General features: G+C 36.2%; 1 protein-coding gene across 4 annotated transcripts in view; it reads right to left on the reverse strand.

The window, feature by feature from the left end:
- ARFGEF1 (ADP ribosylation factor guanine nucleotide exchange factor 1) overlaps positions 1–17,667 on the reverse strand; it is a 138,305-nt gene that overhangs the window by 73,870 nt on the left and 46,768 nt on the right. For 2 of the 4 annotated variants that reach the window (XM_004274948.3, XM_033437554.2), the window contains exons 2-6: positions 12,239–12,269; positions 11,557–11,713; positions 10,404–10,550; positions 8,785–8,964; positions 2,339–2,615 (exon numbers count right to left, since the gene is read on the reverse strand). In XM_004274948.3, the coding sequence (XP_004274996.1) occupies positions 2,339–2,615; positions 8,785–8,964; positions 10,404–10,550; positions 11,557–11,713; positions 12,239–12,269 (792 nt within the window). Of the gene's footprint in view, positions 1–2,338; positions 2,616–2,692; positions 2,711–2,773; positions 2,907–8,784; positions 8,965–10,403; positions 10,551–11,556; positions 11,714–12,238; positions 12,270–17,667 lie in introns of those variants that run through there. The other 2 variants (XM_033437551.2, XM_033437552.2) reach the window with 2 other exon arrangements.

Here is a 17,667-nt window from a genome sequence, read left to right on the forward strand (position 1 = left end):
AAACAGACATAACTACCAATCAGAACTTCTGAACACACAAGAAACTAATAAAACTTGATATTCCCAGTCAGTTTGTAGTGACTTTTGCAGATAAAAATACGGTTTCCCCGGGATTTTCTGAAATGCTGAAAATATCTCAGGAAGGCTCAGTTGGTACTTTATGATGCTTTGAGATCTGGGTCCCTGTTCTGGGAGCCACTGCCCTACAGCAAATGGCCTCAGACTGCATGTGAGCTTATGGTGCTACTGTCTACACACACCCCGCAACTCACACCACTATGAAGGACCACTACATAAAACTCTGACTTCCAGAAGTCTGTCCTCCCTGTTGTTCACTGCTCCTAATCTACTGTTCGCTGCATTCTACAAAATACTGAATGTCACAGGAGAAAGTTGATAAATAAGCATGCCAAATCAGTAACTTCATTTTATAAAAAATTCAAATACAACAGCATTTAGATTCTTCTGTGGAGTAAAAACGTATAAATGTCTTGACATACAATCTTTCCATCTTTCTTAAATTTTGTATTCCTGCACTCCAGTTGGCTAAAGTTACCAAGAGTCTAAAAATTAACAATTTCAACATAACTAAATATATATAGTCACTAAAATGTGCACAAAATGATTAGCAAATCTAGTCAATTCTCTTATAAATTATCTAACAGAATTAGAGTAACCGTGAATAATACTTATTACACATGGGAAATGATTATAGAAGTTAACTTTTATGTCCAAAGTCACACAGCCAGTAAGTGAGAGAGGTGTGATTCAAAGCAGATAATCTAATTCCAGACCACGCACTCTCACCCAACGGCTCAGAAGCAAAATTTTCATTTATATCAGCTGTCGAGAGAAAAACACCTTTAAAAATCATGACTATCCCACAGGAATTATGTCTTATTTATAGTGCTGTATCCTAAAAGGTACCTACAGTGGTACCTACTACACAGTAGACGCTTCTACCCCTTGGGTCTTGGTCTATGTTGTTTCTTCTGTTAGAAAACTCCCTAAATTTTCTGGCTAGGCAATTCCTTCCCTTATCCAAACAAGATTCAGCTAAAGCAACACTTTCTCTACAAAAGTACTTCCTAACTCTCCTCAGCAGAATTATCTTATGCATGCCACTTGCAGGATATTTATCACATTACACCTCATTTATACATGCCTGACCTTCCAGGCAGACCATGAGTACCCTAAGAGCAATGGCTACACCTTCATCAGCTTTTTTAACGCCAAGTCCTAGCACAGTGCCTGGGACACAGTATGCTAAATCAATATTTGCTGGACGCACGGATGAAGAAATGGAGGAATAAATAAAGTTCCAGCCTTATTATAGATTAGCTCTTTGAACAGCTCCTTTATAAGCTTACAGTTAAAGTAGGGGAAATTTCAGCAAGGGCAGGCTAGAAAAATGTAAATCATATAGGCAGTATGGATTCATTATTAGCTTGAGTACTAGAAATGCTTGGTTTATCAAAACTGTCCCCTTTAAAGTAAATGCTAAATAAAGTACTCTTAAAAAGAGTAAAAAGGCACCTATTCATGACACTGCTGATGCTCAAACCACTGTTATGTTATGGAAAAGATGTGGTTAAAGAAAAAAATCAAGAGCTGAAAATATACTACAGAAGTCTTTCCTCAAAGTAAAGTAAAAACACAGAATTCAGATGAATTGTAACTAAGCCCTAACCATCCTAGTTCTACAAAACCACACTGGAAAGGCAACAGAATTTCCATCATTTTTTTGACACCAAGCTAAGGAGGAACAAAGGGAAGAAACTCGTTTCCTGGCAGTTTTATAGAACAGCTAAAGCTGAGAATAACGTTTGGGGAAAAAATGACTGCACGTGATTATTTTTAGAGAAACACATTCGTAAAATAAATAAATGCAATTTAATTTTTGTACTCTTGTAACCTTTTTCTTATAAATTTACTTAGAAAAAAACACAGAGAATATCTAAATCTTATCAATTATTACACATCAGGCTATAAAAATAAATATTTTTGTATGCCAGGTGGTTATTCAAAAGATATCTTTTCATATTTAATTTCAGTCCTTTTTTTTGACAACAGTACCTTGTGAACTTATAATGATTTCCTAAAATTTTCAGTCACATTCCAGAAAACTTTACTAAATAAATAGGTCTCCTGTTTGCTATGAACTAATTTTAAGAAAACTTTATCACCTAGGATGGACAAAGTCCACAATTACCACAATGTGCCTGATACCCATTAAGTCATATCACCCTTTCCACGTTTCTTTACCAAAAATGCCCTCCTACATTCTTCCCCCAACACACACCTCCCAACCCCTGCAACCCCTTCTCAGAAAGATTACTTTCGGCTGCAGCTGCCTGATCAGCTTCAGTCTGTTCGTTTTCTGCACTGGAAGTATCAGATCCATTTTCAGGTTCTGTATCATCCTGAAGGCTTTTATCCACATCATGTGAATGGGGATCAAGGTCCCCTTCATGTTCCTGGGATATATGATCAACAGTCTGAGGTGGCAAATATCTAAGTTGAGGTGATTCAGGCTCATGATGGCTTACTGGAGACTGCAACAGATGATGATGCTGTCGATGCCTTTCTTTTTCCATTTGTTTGGCTTCCTGCAACTGGAAAGAAAGAAAATAATTTCCAATATTAGCAAAATAAGTTGTTTAAAATTTGGAGGGGTAATGTTATACTCAACTATAAATCCTTCATAGGAGCTGCCACCTTGTCTCTAGGCTTAGAAATCGTGGTCCATCAGAAATAAAAAACTAAAACATACTGAAAACAAACAACAACAGGAAACAGTGGTTACTTCTTAGGGGGATGGAATTTGGCAAACAGGAACAGAGATGGAAGTCTTTCACTATATCCTCTTGTCATTATTTTTGGTGTTTGAATGATGTAAATGTATTACTGAAACAAAATTAAAAACAAATTAATTTTTAATAACCTTAGAATGATAATTGGACTGTTGCCAATGTAACAGTAGATTTACCTAAAATCAAATAAAAGCTTCACTAAGGGAGGAAAAAAGTGGACAGGGAAATAAAATACACACACATTCATTTTTACTTATATATATAGAAACAAAGTCTAGACATTTACACAAGAAACTAGTAATAATGGTTACCTTTGGGGGTAGAAGTTAGGAAATGACTGAACTGGAAACAAGAGTGGGAGGGAACCTTTCGGTGTGTACCTTTCTGTAGCATGTTCTCATGTCACCTTGCCAAATATCTTTTAATTAAAAAATAATAGTTACACTTAATAAATAAAATTATGAGTACTTAAATGCCTCTGCCCAATCAGTCATCTAATAAGAATGAAAAAACTATAAATGTTCCAGTTTTATTTTAGGAGACCTAAATTACTATGTACGTAATACTACGTGTAAAACTGGCTCACTTACAAGATGCTAAAAACAGTGACAATCAAGATCACAGGGTTTCATTTTTTGGCACTTTATTGCTTTTAGACACATCTCTTTTGATCCTCATGACCTAATAGGAATCATTCTCACAGAATTAATTTCCACAAAGATAAATATTTTACAGTGTCAAACATGAACATTTCATATTCCTAGTAATATTCTAGGTTATGCAGAAATATCAGAATTAATCATATGAATTTATAAAACAAATTTGAATTAAAAGATTTAAATGCCCAAAAGGTACGAAAAGACTTATAATCTGCAATGATCTAAGTCCCTTATTTTACAGATAAGGAAACTGATGGGCATGACTAGTTGCACACAGTTGGAATCAGAAGAAACTTCTCAGACTTCTCAAAGCCTTAGGCCATTCATGAGAAAGTCCATTTCCAAATTAACAGTGAGGAACCTTTGACTTGCAATCCAATCTCGCCCTCAGCCTAACTTCAGGTAATCCGTACCATGGTTTAGTAGGGCAAGCACATGCTTAGGAATTACAGACAAGCATAATGTTGAATTCTAGTTTTTTCTACGTATTCCAGAGTTGTATAAACTCTAGAAAGATCCTTGGGAAAAAAGAGGAACTTAACTTTAAACATTTTCTATACACTTTCATACTTTGTAGTAGGGTTTCTCAACATCAGAACCATTGACCTTTGGAACAGATAATCCTTTGTGTTGTGTGTGTGTGTGTGTGTGTGTGTGTGTGTGTGTGTGTGTGCGCGCGCGCGCGCACGCGCGTGCGCGCTGGGGGAGGTGGAGGTTGTCCGGGGTACTGCAGGGAGTTTAGCAACATCCCAATCCCTATCTCTAATGGGTAGAAACCCATTACAGGTTATGACTCACCCCAGTCATGACAATCAAAAGTGTCTCAAATATGGCTTGGGGGGCAAAACCACCTCCAGTTGAAAACCACTGTTACAGAGAAAGAAATTAGCATCTTCTCTTGAAATAATTTTAGAACTGAACACTTTATAGTGAATTTTATTTGGGAAGGAGAGGAAAAGTTATCAGCTGTATATACGAATGAATTAGACTTCTAGCTTAGAGTATTTTAGCAAATGTGGAAAATTATTCTGCCTTGCCTTTTTAATTTTCTCTCTTCCCTTTCTGACTTTTCTAATTATCCACAGCACAGAACTAATATGCCTCATAACATGAAACATGTTCATAGCCTTTATCATAACTCATGTTATATATTTATTTGTGTGATTATTTAAGATTCATCTTTCCCCTCTATGTCTGTAAGAATTCTGAAAGTAGTGGTGATACAGTGCTGGTATTTTGCCCAGCACTGTACAATTGAGAACTAGAACAGTGCCAAGAATGTACAGGGAATGTAGTAAAATTTGCTGAACAAGTCAAACCGATAAAACTTATACTTCTATTAAAAAGTGATAAAATTTCATTCACTTCTTCGAAAAAAAGCAGCAAAACTATTATATGTGGTTACAAAATACTAGCAATAATCCAATGTCAATACATAGGAGAGTGACTGAATAGACTATAGTACATGCTCGAATACTCTGCATCTATAAAGAAGAATGAGGAAGATCTAAGGGCTGATATGGAATGCTTTCCAGGACATACTGCTAAGTGAAAAGAGTATGAAAGAGTATCCAGAGTACGTGTGGTAGCCAGCCTTTTTAAGATGGCCACCAATGATCTCTACCTCTTGATTTTCACTTCTTTGTAGAGTCCCCTCCCACACTGTGCCAGGGATGGTCTGGGTGATCTTTTTTTTTTTTTTGAACATCTTTACTGGAGTATAATTGCTTTACAATGGTGTGTTAGTTTCTGCTGTATAACAAAGTAAATCAACTATACATATACATATGTCCCCATATCCCCTCCCTCTTGCCTCCCTCCCACCCTCACTATCCCACCCCTCTAGGTGGTCACAAAGCACTGAGCTGATCTCCCTGTGCTATGTGGCTGCTTCCCACTAGCTATCTACCTTACATTTGGTAGTGTATATGTGTCCATGCCACTCTTTCACTTCGTCCCAGCTTACCCTTCCCCCTCCCCGTGTCCTCAAGTCCATTCTCTACGTGTGCGTCTTTATTCCTGTCCTGCCCCTAGGTTCTTCAGAACTCTTTTTTTTTTTAGATTCCATATATATGTGTTAGCATACAGTATTTGTTTTTCTCTTTCTGATCTACTTCACTCTGTATGACAGACTCTAGGTCCACCGACCTCACTACAAATAGCTCAATTTCGTTTCTTTTTATGGCTGAGTAATATTCCATTGTATATATGTGCCACATCTTCTTTATCCATTCGTCTGTCGATGGACACTTAGGTAGCTTCCATGTCCTGGCTATTGTAAACAGTGCTGCAATGAAGACTGTGGTACATGACTCTTTGGGTGACCACTTCTGATCATAAGGTAGACAATGTAGCTTCTGCCTTGTTCCTCTCTCTCTCTCTCATTCTCTGCCCAATGAAGGCTTTAAATGACTTCAGCCCCAGCTGATACTGTGATCCATGCAGCCAACTGCAACTTCATGTGAAATCCAAGCTACAACCACCAGCTAAGCCACTCTTGGATTCTGGACCCTCAGAAACTGTGAGAGATAAGCAGCTAAGCTGTGAGTTTTAAGCAGCTGAAGTTTGGGGTAATTTGTTATGCAGTGACAGATGACTAATACAGTATACTACCTTTCATATAAGAAAGGTGATACATGAAACCATACATGTATCTGCTCATTTGTGCTAAAGAAATGTAGAAGGATAAACCATAAACAATAGAGATTAGCTACATCCAAGGAGTACAAAGAAGGGAGGAAGAGGACTGGAGTGATAGGAATGAGGAGTATTTCTGTAGAGCTCTAACTCTTTTTTTTTTTTTTTTTTAACATTTTTACTGGAGTATAATTGCTTTACAATGGTGTGTTAGTTTCTGCTTTATAACAAAGTGAATCAGTTATACATATATATATATCCCCATATCTCTTCCCTCTTGCATCTCCCTCCCTCCCACCCTCCCTATCCCACCCTTCTAGCTGGACACAAAGCCCTGAGCTGATCTCCCTGTGCTATGAGACTGCTTCCCACTAGCTATCTATTTTACATTTGGTAGTGTATATATGTCCATATATACACTACCACTAACTCTTAATTCATAGTAGTGTTTAACAGACTCAAAAAATAAGCAAGCAATTAAACCAGAACGTGAGGAGTACTGAAACGGAAAACAGGCAGTAACAAACGAACTTAACTGCATTATAAAGTAATAAAATTATCCTGCTGAAGTGTATGGAGAAGAACCTAAGTAACTTTGGAAAATAATATTTTGAATGGATACTATAAGGCTAAAGACAAAGAAAAAAACAAAACCCAATAAATATAAATGCTATAATGTACCTAGTAACTTTGCTTCTCACAGTGTTATAAGTAAGCAATTCTAGTCTTCCCTGGTGGCCCAGTGGTTGAGAGTCCGCCTGCCGATGCAGGGGACACGGGTTTGTACCCCGGTCCGGGAGGATCCCACATGCCGCAGAGCAGCTGGGCCCGTGAGCCATGACCGCTGAGCCTGCGCGTCCGGAGCCTGTGCTCCGCAACGGGAGAGGCCACAACAGTGAGAGGCCCGCGTACCGCAAAAAAAAAAAAAAAAAAGTAAGCAATTCTAAAACTACTATATGTGTGTAATAGGCCTGAACAAATAATGTATCATAAAAAATGAAAGCCTTATTTCTCACTGTTTAGAGAAAGTTACAAATAAGTAAAGGGAGAAGGCTGAAATGAACCCTGTGGTATTGGCCTGGAATCAGAAGCATCAGTATGAACACAGCTTTTAAGACATACGGATGGGTAGTCACACACGGGGTGGGGGAGGTGGGGTGACTGTACACATATGTATTTCCTAGTTCAGTCTGCTGGGAGGGCCTAGAAGTAGTAACATCTCAGCTGCAGTGAACACACCTGGCACTCAGATCTTGGTATCCAATTACCATTCTCCAACTGAAGGAGCCAGGGCTCCCTGTTTATGTGTCTACTACTCCAGCGGGGAAGCAGAGAAAATTCAAAATGAGCAGGGAACATCTTGAGATTCCAGAAAGTGAAGAGGTACTAAAAAAAGGTTGGGGGCTATTGTCAAAAGGACAGAAGGCCAAAGCTGGAATAACTGGGGCAACAGAATAAATAATGATAGAACTGCATTATAAAACATAGAATAAAATAAACATCCATTAATACAGATTGATATAAATAAAAAACTGAATAAATAAATAGGAAAGGAGAATAATTCTGGTTAATAAATATAGAAAGAGAGAGAAACAGAAAATCACCACCAGGGAAACACAGCAGTAATAACTGTTGCCAGTCAGATCCACCAATGGATACTCAAATTGGGTGTGGGGGAATATGAGGAAAAAAACAGGATATTTGCATAGTCTGAAAGTATCTCTCCTGAGATATCTATTAAATGTAAAAGAGTAACTTTCCAGTGGAGGAACCTGGAAGATACCACCTTAACTAAGTAATCAGGGTTTCTTTACTTAATAGTACTATACCAGTGTTAATTTCTGCTTCTGAACATTGTAATATGGTTATGTAAGATGTTGCATTAGGAAAGCAGAGTAAAGAGGATCTCTCTGTAAGTATTTTTGCAACTTTTCTCTAAGTTTAAAATCAGTTCCAGATAAAAAGTTAGAAGTTGGTTTTTAATTATGAAGACCTAGATAATTTTTTAAAAAATGATTCTCTAGCTGCTGGTCTCTTACCCTCCTCCCCAAATATATTTCATCACTATAGAAATTTATTTTTTAAAGGCTCAATGAATAAATAATTTTATACCAGAATAGATCAAATTAGGTAACTTGGGGCTTCCCTGGTGGCGCAGTGGTTGAGAGTCTGCCTGCTGATGCAGGGGACACGGGTTCGTGACCCGGTCCGGGAAGATCCCACATGCCGCAGAGCGGCTGGGCCTATGAGCCATGGCTGCTGGGCCTGCGCGTCCAGAGCCTGTGCTCCGCAACGGTAGAGGCCACAGCAGTGAGAGGCCCGCGTACGGAGGAAAAAAAAAAAAAAAAATTAGGTAACTTGATATCTACATTATACTCATCTACTAAGCTTGAGAGCAATAAAAATATCAATTCATAAACACTTCGATGAGGATGATGGCAATCGACATCTTTCAAATTCTATTTCTGAACAATTCAAAATGTATTTTATCCAACGTCAAGCAACTCAGTAAGCCTCAAACAAAAACAATACCACAAATCTCCAGTAGGTAAAACTGTAAATGAAAGACATTTTCTTCACAGACACAAAAGATTTCACTATATTTTCATTAAAATCTTTTCTATAGTTGATGCCTGTGGTGTTCTATACAATCTCTCTCATTTTTTAATACTTACTGCTTGGTTTTCCATGCGTGCAAAGATAACATTTAGCATCTGAGTAAGAGTAGCTTTGGCTGTTGTCTGATTGATGAGATTTTTGCTTGCTAGATAGATATTGTAACATGTTCTCACAGCTTGCAGTACAGTTCCTTCGTGAATTTCTATGTGTTGAGATGTTACTGCAGTAAGTAAAGCCTTTAAAAAAAAATAGTTAAAGCGATTTTTTTTTGCATCCAGAGTTTCAGCACAGAAATACATTGGTATTTTTGTATTAGAATTAAAAATTGCAGACACCATTACCACTTTAAGGTAATGTATACAGATTTTCTACCTGCCTTAAATATATCATCAATTGTTAAAATATTTTGTTTTCCCCATCCTGGTTGTAGTTTCCATATAATCCTCCCAAACCCAAAACGCTAAAAAACCATTCAACTGATTTATTTCAATCCGAGTTTCATTTTAATAGATTATTATTTTGGTCTACTAAACTGCACAGCATTAATACTCTGTCATAGTGTAGCACAGATACGCTTCATATGATATATCTGTTGAACTAGATGTCAACTTGGGGAGGATACGTATTGTGCCCTATTCACTTTCAAATTTTTCTGAGATCTAACTTACAGACTGAACTCAATGTGCTGTTGTTATTACTGTTGAAGATGCTTACAAATGTTTTAAAATAAAGCATTTAAAATAATCCTAAGGTGAATCCTCCAATAAAGTGAACAGCTATAATTTCTGTGAACTGTCACACATTAGGTTACTCAATTTCTCAAAAGCAAGGACTTGTATCTTCTGTCTTTCTATGTTGCACAGTGCTATGCAGGGTCAGCATTAAGCACATACTAAACAAACCACAACTGACATGAAACTGCAAACAACAGGCCAAACTGAATAGCTTTATTATAATTATGACATTTTATAACTTATGAAGTAAATGCAGCTATGAGACTGAAAGGCTCAGAAGGGGTGATAGACACACATAAAGGATACTTCATACATGTAAACAATTTCAAAAGTACTAATAGTACAAGAAAATTTTTACTAACAAATAAACATACCACCACTACTATTAGCAGTAACATTAAAAATTCAATATGTATAGTAGACTGAAAACACAAATGAGTCATTTTTCTTTAAAGGAATTTAATGATCCAGGTGTATCATAGCACAAACCCAGGACAGGATTTAGCTGAGTAGGTTCAGCAGATTGACAGGTGCAAGGGAAGCAGGAAAGCTGGTGCTCAAGCAGAAAGGCTGGTGCAGGTGGGACTAGACTACAAGTGGTCTGACAGTAGTAGAAGAAACTAGAAGGGTCACAGGACCTTGACATGGGACCCTAAAGCTCAAAAGATAGAACCACGTTAGAAACTGGAAAGCTCTGGAAGACTCTGCGGGCCTAAACTGGGGCCTTCAAAATAAGAGATTTGGTAATGAATCTTCTCCTAGTGAATTCCTGGCATTCAACAATAAAATCCCCTGATATGGAGTCTAAAAAGCACCCAAATAACCTCTATTATAGCTGGAAAGCATATAAAATGACTTTTCCAAATATTTTCAAGGTAAAAGGCTTCTGATTTTAAAAAAAGTAGATTATGAATAACAAGTTCATTTTTATAATTAATTACCTTTATTATTTGTAACTGAACTCCTTCATCTGTTTGAGGACCTTGGAAACAGCCACAAATTGTTTCAATGATTCTATCAATTAATTTTTTGCCTGGTGTTGTACTATCTGGAGCATTGCCAGTCAAGTGCCCATAAGCAATAAGTTTCTGAAACAGAGAAAGAAAATAAAGATCCTAATTAAGCTTATATATATATATATATATATATATACTAATTAAATATACTTTCAAATTATGATATACAATTGAACATATGTTAAACTTTTTACACAAAAATATTAAGGTATAATCAAAGCCAAGGCTATACCAACTTTTCCTAAAGAAAGCTTTATTAGCTATAAACGTGAAATTATTTACACTTGTAATAATCACAAAAACAGAAAAATAACCATAGCAAAACCATCAGGCAATACTTTGAGAAAGGCAGGCCTTAGAACTTGTCTCTGTTGAGTTCTAACAGCTTACGGCTTTCTATCCAAACATTACTGATACTGCTTTTGTGAAAGCTATCTTAACACGTTCAAATGACCCAAAATCTTTTTCCAAATTAGGTCTGTGAATATACAGAAAACCATTTCCAGACACTGGCTGCAATAAATCACAGATTTGTTCATTCATCATTACCATTATAACCCTGGAAGGAAGATCTTAGATATTAATTTTTCAGAGAAAACAAGGTCACAAATCAAATGAACTTATCCTTATGTGTGTGTCTCTGTGTGTAAGTAAAACAGGAAGACAGAAAGGAATTTTTCTGACATAAATGAAGGTCAGAGCTAAAGTTTCACAGTAAATATAAATACTAAACTGTTAATATTAACCCACTGCTTCACACAAAACAGCAAGCATCCAGTAAAATCAGGGCAAATAATGAAGTATGTAAAATCAGCAGCAGGTTATGACACTTCCATTATTGATAACCTTAGTAAAGATTTTGTGTCTCACTAAGCTATCTAATGATTTCTGCTATCCTTAAACTGGAAACATCTTTTTGCAACTATTGTTTCTCTTGAATATAAGCAACCATTTGGTTTCTTACCACAAAAAGAATAATCAAGGCTTTCATGGAAAATGTCTGAATCATCAATTGTGAGTACTACTTAGAAACACATTCAAATTAGACGGTTTTTGGATAGTGCCATTTCATACATACCTGTAAACAATCTAGAGATGTACTAACTATGCGGGGACACTTGGACTGGCATGCCAATTCAAAGGGCAGGAAGTACTTGTCTGCTTCGATAAAATTTGTCTTTGATTTCACTGGTGGAAGGGTGCTTGATCCAGCTTTTGCTTCTCCATGAGGAGGACTAAATGAAAAAAGAAGAGTCTGATTATAATATCACATTCATCATATTGATGATATACTCACTTTAATTTCAGTTCTAAAAAGCAAACCAATTTTCATTTTCCCATATTTCATGAGGAAACCAAAGCCCAAAGAAGTTAAGTGATTTGCTATAGGTCATAAGCTAGTGGCCAGAGACATAATTAAATGCAAGAAAAAAATTTTAAATTAATTAATTTAAATAAAGTAATTATTTAGGTTATTAAATTTTTAGTCATCTTTCTAAATATGAATCAAAGTCTTTAAGCAAAGACTTTAAAAGCATATCTTACGGTATTTCAGAAATACCCTTACTTGCTTATTTATGAGACCTTTTTATAAGTATGCTTACCATTATATTCAATATTTCTCAAAAATCATTTTTTAAAAAATTGATTTTATGAAGACCACATGCAGAAAATCTGCCACACTAAAATACACACGGTTGTATTATTATTTTGGCCAAGACTGACAAGTTTGCAAATTAAGGAAAAAAAACCCCACAAACCTCTGCTTTTCAGTTTCCGCTTTTATTTCCTCTGGGGAGGGAAAAAAGAAGCATACATTAGAAAACTTGACAAGGGAAAGATCATTAACTAATTCGATTTGATTACAGGTTTTATAAGTTATTTTATAAATTCTATAAGAAGTTGGGAAGAATGCACTTTCAAAAGAAAATTAGGTACTAGAATTCTGTTGCACCCAAATGTATTAATTTACACAAATAATTCTATGAAAGTATATGAAGAATATACATTAACAACCACAAGGATACAGTAGAATTACAGATGACTAATTCCCAAAGCATTTCCTTTTCTCCAAGTAGCTTTTTGGGGGGTGGGGGGTCAAGTAACTCCTTACATTATCCACAAGTACTAGGATTAAGAAAAGAATAATACGTATGCTGTATTCAAGTGACAACATAGAAGGCACATGTTGGGTTAGGAAAAAAACTCAATATACCCCCTTTGGGATTACCTCAAGGAGATTATCAGGCCAGGACTATAATTTCCTGATCATGTATATATGTGTTGATATTTAACCAATTTTTCTACTTAGGATTATACAAGGTGCTGCAAATACACACGCTCAATTTAATAGGAAATTTTCCCTTCTGCTGTTTATATCCGTAAGAGATGAGGTAAATTAGATAAATTCTACCTGTAATAGAAGAACCTTAAATTTAATGATAAACTGGGGAATCTGGTTAATTGATTAAAACTGTTTGAAATTTGTAAGAAAAGCATTCACATATAACATTAATAATTACTACCACTGCAGACAACAGTTGCTGGGAACTTACTATGTGCCAAGCACTATTACATTTTACATGTAGTAACATGTTTAAACCTTATAACAACCCTATGAGGTTTGTACTATCATATTTCCATTTTAAAGATTAGGAAATTGAGGCACAAACTTGCTCAAGGGCTGCATGGCTTGGGTGTGTGACTAATCTGGTTTCACTAGGTGTCAAAACTAGGTAATCTAACTCCCAGATCCTGGTTTTTTAAACAACTCTATTACCTAGGTGTATCTATGAATATTGAGCAAAATGAGTTAAATTTGGTATTATAAGCAACTTCTACCCATAAATTAATAATTACTGAAAGCTACCTTGGGGGTTCCCTGGTGGCGCAGTGGTTAAGAATCTGCCTGCCAAGGCAGGGGACATGGATTCGAGCCCTGGTCCAGGAAGATCCCTCATTCCGCTCGCCCGTGTGCCACAACTACTGAGCCTGCACTCTAGAGACCGCGAGCCACAACTACTAAGCCCACGCGCCACAACTACTGAAGTCCATGCTCTTAGAGCCCATGCTCCGCAACAGGGGAAGCCACCGCAATGAGAAGCCCACATACTGCAACAAAGAGTAGCCCCTGCTCGCTGCAACTAGAGAAAGCCTGCGCGCAGCAACGAAGACCCAATGCAGCCAAAAATAAATAAATAAAATAAATTTATTAAAAAAAGAAAAAACTATCTTGTATGAAGCACCTCCCACGTACCAGGAATTATAGTAAGCCCTTTATAAAGTGACCCTGCCAAATTACTCTGTCATTGTGCAATTTATTCATTACCTACTCTGTGCTAAGCACTGATGTTCGGTATTTCAGTCTAGTACTCTGTGGAACAACGCTCCTTCCATTTTACCAGTGGTAGGAGTAGAAGGGAGACAATGTGAAAATATTATCTGGGGATATTTAAAATACTACTAAATAAAAGTTCATAATGTCTGATATTTAAGATCTGCTTATGGCTACTAAAATTGTACAGTTCACCAAAAAATGTAATAAAAATAATTTAAATCACTTTTAAAAATATAGTACAGATGAGGGGGAAATGATATATTAACTGCCCCAAATCTTCATAAAATTTTTTAAAGTATTTTTTAATTTAAAAACATTATTATTATTATTTGAGAAGCTGAGGTATTGCTAAAAACCAGGTAAGGCAGAAAAAAGATGTGATGTAGGAGAAGCAGGGAGATGAGTGACAGTTTTTGCATAAAGTGAATTTCCATTTATACAATAGTTAGTAAACAGAGTATTCTGGTTAAGTAAATAATACATTAGTTAAGAATATCAGAGGTAGTATAACATTTTAAAGAGCACTGTGTTTTGATAACACCTGTCAATAAGATAACCTGTCACTAAATAACCGTGTGACCTTAGGAAACAACCCTCACTTCACTACTTAGAATATATTGTAAGTACCTTTGCAATCACCTAAGACATGGATCAACAAGTATGTCTCACATGCCAATGCCAGCCCATCACTTCTTTTCATACAGCACATGAGTTTAAGAATAGTTTTTATAGCTGAATATTTGTGATCAATTTGATGATAGGGAACACTAACTCTGAAGCCCAATGAAGAATAATGTTACCCCCCTAAAAGAATTCTAGTCTTCTCATTAGTAGACCAGGGTTACAAAATTTATACTCAATTGCTATTATTTTGAATTTCATTAAGAAAAAATGTGTGTAAATCTGTTTTCTCTTGTTAAGTGCTACAATATCCTTGACTTTTCCTCTTGGCCCACAAAGCTCTTTACATAAAAAGTCTGACCTTTGCTCTAAAACACTATGGTTCAAAGGATCCTATAGATTCTATGAACTTTCATTCTATGATTCCATTATATTTTAAATGTCCACATTTAAATAATCTAATAAAACATACCTAACACAAGCTGAATGTAATTTTTCTCCAGTAATTCATATCATACTATAACATTTATTTATATCTATTTATCTACCTATCTCCTTATTGTAAATTATACAAGGCAAGAACTGTTCAAACTAATCTCGTTTTTTTTACAAAGAAACAAAAAACACTTTAATTCTCAATGTTTCTAATGTTTTAAATTACTTTGCACTAAACATGAGTTTTCCTACTTTTTTTCATTTTCCTATAACATTTTTAACCCAGACTCAAAGAGTTTTTAATGTTTTGACAAAATCTTTAAAGGTCACAGAACTATGACAATTTTTCCCACTGATTATTAACATAGCTTGCATGTCTTCAGCATGCAGGGTTATCTTCATGGTCCTGCAAAATGCTTATATTTTTACAGTCTTCTGAAGACTTGTATTCATCTTAATATACTTCCTTTCAAAGCCATTAAAGGCCACTTAAACTGAAAAAACTGAAAGACACTATCACTAAAAAGATTAAAGAACAAGTGGCAATAGAGGAGCGGTAGAGTAAGTATCAAAATACTGAAAGTAACAATATTACAAACCATGGTATTTTAAAACAAACAAAAAAATTTTAAGTATGTAATACTACTTTATATTTGTGCAGCAATAGAGTTTAAAACACTGTTCTATACATTACCTAATTTCATCCTCAATTCCTCACTTTATGGATAAGGAAACCATAGATCAGATTAGTTTAATAATGGCTTCAAAGTCAGCCAGCTGGTAAGTAGTGATCCAGAAACTAGTTTCTCTAGTCTTAAAGTAGTGTATTACACACTACACAGTGTGCTATATTTAAGCAGCCTTTTATTAGCTGATGCAGGTGAACTGAAAAATTCAGGGTAAACATATTGTAGAGCAGTGAGTGGCTCTCAAAGTGTGGCCCCAGGACCAGCGGCATCAGCATCACCAGACAGTACACCAAACGTACTGGCTCAGAAACTACGAGTGTAGAGCCCTACAGTCTGCTTTAACAAGGCTTCAAGGCGATTCTAACAGACAAACAAGTTTAAGATCCATTGCTAGAAGATGGTTAAAAGAAATGAGTGCAAGACAGTTGTGTTTCATCCACTATGTCCACATCCATTTATTGTACCTTTAAGACTTCTTGGACTAGTGTTTGAGCCTATGCTAAAAAGGAATTTCTTTTCAGTTTTCTTAACTTATAATAAATGCCCAGTAACACAGCCTTTGAGGAAACTGCCTCTCTAGTTTAATGAATTAAGGGCTTGAAAACAGTTTGCTTCAGGTTGGCCTTCAACAGTAGAATCAAGAAGTACAGTTGACCTTTGAACAAGGTGAGGGTTAAATTATAATCAGCCCTCCATTTCTGCTGTTTCTCTGCATCCATAATTCAACCAACCACAGACTGTGTAGTACTGTAGTACTTACTACTGAAAAACATCCACGTATATGTGGACCCACGCAGTTCAAACCTGCTTTGTTCAAGGGTCAACTGTAAACTAATTAATTCTCAATTATTAAAGAAAAAACACCCAGAAGAAAAAAAATATTGAAGTATCAAATTAAGAAGTAGCATACTCAAACTAAAAACCACCTGGTGCTTAATTGTGAAATATTTTCCTATTAAAGTCAGAATCATGACAAGGATGACCACAAACAGCAAAAGTTTTGACACTGCTCTGGGAACACTGGATGATACAAACAGGCAATACTGGATGTGATACGGAAAGTCATCACTCTTGAGCTGATATAAGATAAAAACCAGACACTGGGTTTGTTTGTTTAGTGATACTTAGGTTTTTAAACTATGTAGTCATAACACTTAAAACAAACTTTATTATTGAAATTCTTTCAGGAATTCTTTTCTCTCTAGCCACTAACTCCCCCTATCCCTTCAGAACTATTTTTATACAATCTTTTTAAAACCTTATAAACACAACCACTGTATTATATATAGAAGGAAAGATTAAAATTGGAGGAAATGGGTCATTGTAAATTAGCATAAAAGTATAGATTTTCAAGTATTTTGAAAGAAACACAAATTTCATTCCTTTCAGGTACATTAAATTACTGAAACCAAGTACATTAAATTACTGGAACAGCTGATAAGGCACAGGACTTAAGGAACAGGAAAGAATGATTTATTTAAAAAAATAACTGATCATATGCAAGTTATGTACATGACTTACTAAGTATATTAAATATTTTCTCTCATAATATTTTTACTATCAACTTGCTTAGCAGCTTTCTTTCCTGCACTGACAGTACAAATATACAACTCAAAATGATATTTATACAGAGTCAACAGATTCTATCATCTCTATACCATGCATGATTGATATTACCTCTCCCGACACCTTTGGTCTTACAGCATAGCTTGCAGAGCAACAGCACATACTCAACGCAAACTAAACTGGTAATCTAAGGAAACACAAGGTCAAATGAAGAGTTTTTTTTTTGTTGTTAATCAGTTTTTGCTTTTTAATTAATTTAGTTTTGGCTGAGTTGGGACTTCGTTGCTGCGCACAGGCTTTCTCTAGTTGCGGCGAGTGGGCGCTACTCTTTGTTGCAGCGCACGGGCTTCTCATTGCGGTGGCTTCTCTTAGTGCGGAGCACAGGCTCTAGGCGCGTGGGCTTCAGTAGTTCTGGCGCGCAGGCTTTCAGTAGTTGTGGCTCGCGGGCTCTAGAGCGCTGGCTCAGTAGTTGTGGCGCACGGGCTTAGTTGTCCCGCGGCATGTGGGATCTTCCCGGACCAGGGTTCGAACCCGTGTCCCC

The sequence above is a fragment of the Orcinus orca genome, chromosome 17 (assembly GCF_937001465.1).
Source record: "Orcinus orca chromosome 17, mOrcOrc1.1, whole genome shotgun sequence".
Lineage (NCBI taxonomy): Eukaryota > Metazoa > Chordata > Mammalia > Artiodactyla > Delphinidae > Orcinus > Orcinus orca.